Genomic DNA, 3217 nt, shown 5'->3' with positions numbered 1-3217 from the left:
TTTTACTCGGGTATTGTATCTGCGGGATGCTCGGAGCTTGCAGGCTTCCTCGTGGATTCGAGCTTCGTCTCGAAGTTCGTCCACTAGGTCGAGGTCGGCTGCCAGTTCTTGGGCATTCTGTTCGCCGCTGAAGACTTAGCGTCTGTGGGATGCTTCGCGGATTTCTACCGGGATCATCGCGTCGGCTCCGTAGGTCAGCTTGTAAGGTGTCTCTTGCGTGGTCGACTGGGGGGTGCAATGATACGCCCAGAGGATGCTGGGGAGTTCATCGGGCCACTGCCCTTTGGCGTTTCCTAGTCGCTTTTTAAGTTCCCGGAGGATGACCTTGTTGGCAGCTTCGGCTTGGCCATTGGTTTGGGGATGTTCCACCGAGGTCGAAAGGTGTTTGATTCCGAGCTCGCGGAGGAAGTCCTCAAATTCCTGTGTGATGAACTATCGACCATTGTCAATAACGAGGGCGTGAGGGATTCCGAACCTGTAGATCATATTCTTCCAGGTGAACTTCCGCACGTTCTCGGTGGTAATTTTGGCGAGTGGGCATGCTTCGATCCATTTGGTGAAGTAGTCGACCGCTACCAGGAGGAATTTTAGTTGGCCTTTCGCAAGGGGGAATGGCCCGAGGATGTCCATTCCCCACTGGGAGAAAGGCCACGCCGACATCATACGGTGGAGAGTTTCGGGCGGTTGTCGGTGTGCGTTGCCGAATTTCTGGCATTCTTTGCATTTTTGGATGTGGTTTTGGCAATCCGACTTCAGAGTGGGCCAGTAGTACCCAGCTCGGAGTACTCTGGTTGCCATCGAACGTGCCCCGGAGTACATGCCGCATATCCCCTGGTGGATTTCCTTGATGACGTAGGCTGCTTGAGACGCAGTCAGGCATTTGAGCAGTGGGGAGGAAATGCCACGCTTGAATAACTCATCCCCGATGATGACGAACTTGGCCGACCTCATCCTTATCTTCCGAGCTTCGTCTTTATTTTCGGGCAGGACTCCTTCTTTCAAGTAGCCCCAGATGTCTGTCATCCAACCTAGGCCTTCATTGTCACTGACGTTGACGACCTTGTCGTCCAAGCTGGGTGAGTGCAAGGTTTCCTGGATGATGGTTCGGTGCTGCCTGGGTCTTTTGGTGCTGGCGAGCTTCGATAGGAGGTCAGCTCGGGTGTTTTGCTCTCGTGGTACATGTTTTATGGTGAATTCGTCAAAGGATGAGATCTGGTGGGACGCAGTGTGGAAGTATCGCTGTAGCAGAGTGTCCTTTGCCTGGTATGTCCCACTGAGCTGCTCCACCATGAGTTTCGAGTCGCTGTTGCAACTCACTCTTCGAGCTCCGAGGTTGCGGGCTAGCCTCAGTCCTGCGAGAAGTGCTTCGTACTCTACCTGGTTATTGGTCACCTTGAAGCCAAACTTAAGGGATTGCTCCAAGGCGACTTGGTTTGGTCCCTCCAGAATGATGCCTGCCCCGCCGCCTTTGGAGTTGGAGGACCCGTCAACATGCAAAGTCCACACCTGGGGCTCCTCGGCCGTAGCTGGTGTGAGCTCGGCTACGAAGTCGGCTAGGCATTGGACCTTCAAGGGTCCGCGACCTTCGTACTGGATCCCAAACTCGGATAGTTCCACCGACCAGGCGATCATGCGTCCGGCGAGCTCAGGTTTTCGCAGGATTTGCTTGATGGGGTAGTCAGTTTTGACTATCACTTGGTGGCTCTGGAAGTAGGGTCTAAGCCGTCGGGCCGTGGTGACAAGCGCCAACGCCAGCTTCTCGATCATTTGGTACCTCCTCTCCGCGTCTTGGAGGACTCTGCTGATGAAGTAAATAGGTGTCTGTACCTTCTAGTGCTCTTGCACGATAACTCCGCTGATGGCATTTTCCGCTACGGCCAAGTAAAGGAGGAGGTCGGTGTTGTTATCCGGCCTCTGTAGGATTGGTGGGGTTGTGAGGAAGGTTTTGAAACTTTGGAAAGCTTCTTCGCACCGATCTGTCCACTGGAAATCCTTTGGTTTTTTTAGCAGAGTGAAGATTGGTCTCGCCTTCTCCGCGAGCTTGGGAATGAAGCGGGACAGCGAGACTAACCGTCCGGCTAGGCGTTGGACCTCCTTCACCGTTTGTGGGCTTTGCATCTGGATGATGGTTTTGCACTTCTCGGGATTGGCCTCAATTGCTCTGCTAGTAATCATGAAGCCAAGGAACTTGCCCCCTTGGACACCGAAGACACATTTCTCCGGGTTGAGGCGCATGTTATGTGATAGACTATGGCCCAGGCCAAGGAATCCAAGAGGTGATACCTTAAAAGAACCAAGAGGAATGGGATGATCTTAAAGACCTTTTTCATATATTTTGTACATAGTCTTTTGTATAGGTTATTTTTGCCTTTGTATTTGTGAGGCACTTTACTTGCTTTTTCTAGTGTTTGTATATTGATTTTAAGGTGGGCTAATTGGAGAGTTTAACTCCATTTAACCTCCCTAGTTGATACTTTCATTTTGTATTTTTTCAGTAGGGAAAAGGGGGGTGACATTTAGCAATGCTTGATGGTGTGCTTAGAAATTGGGCCTGAGTTGGGCCTAGGCAAAATTTTGCATATTGGACTCATTTTGCTCCTAATTTTTCATAGATTTGATTTAGCTAGGTTTCATCATCAAATGATGAACCTAACTAAACCAAATCAAAGATTTTCAAAATTAATTCATGGAGCATTTGAACCAAGGGCCGCCTAGCTTGTTCCTTCTCCTTTGGCCGAATTTCTCAAGCATTCCTTCTTGAGTTTGAAGCTTGTCTTGCAAGCTTCAAACTCAAGCAAGGTTAGCTTACCTTACCATGGTTCTTAATTGAACCATGGTCAAGGATTAGCTTCTCCTACAAGCTAGCTAAACCGTGGGAGTTTAAGTTAACCATACCATGGTTCCTAGTGAACCATGGTTAAGGATAACTTCTCCTACAAGCTACCATCCCCTATATATTTGATTTTCCTACACTTGTACTCACTTTTGACATATATGAGAAATAAACTTCAGATTTCTCTCTCAAGAGTCTTCCTCAAAACTAAAGAGAACTTTCTCTCCTAAGTTCTCTCCAAAGGTTCTCCAACCTTCCTTGGTTCCTTAAGCTTCTACCCCAAGCTAAGGAGTAACCGAACCACTTCAAGGCTTCTCTTCCATTGAAGAACACTTCAAGGAGCTTCAAAGAGTCTTTGGAGTCATAACCTCAAAGCATCTTCGG

At 49.2% G+C, this 3217-nt stretch overlaps 1 protein-coding gene across 1 annotated transcript; it reads right to left on the bottom strand.

Moving 5' to 3' along the window:
* Positions 1-432: 432 nt before the first annotated feature.
* LOC145952116 (uncharacterized) lies at positions 433-1767 on the bottom strand. The gene is made up of 3 exons (XM_083064342.1): positions 1318-1767; positions 773-1212; positions 433-475 (listed from the first exon to the last, which is right to left on the bottom strand). Exons 1-3 carry the CDS (start codon positions 1765-1767, stop codon positions 433-435), a joined length of 933 nt encoding a protein of 310 aa, XP_082920468.1.
* Positions 1768-3217: the final 1450 nt, after the last annotated feature.

This window comes from Cajanus cajan, chromosome 9 (assembly GCF_000230855.2).
Source record: "Cajanus cajan strain Asha chromosome 9, NIPB_CcT2T_4, whole genome shotgun sequence".
NCBI lineage: Eukaryota > Viridiplantae > Streptophyta > Magnoliopsida > Fabales > Fabaceae > Cajanus > Cajanus cajan.
This window is presented reverse-complemented; position numbering and strand designations above follow the sequence as displayed.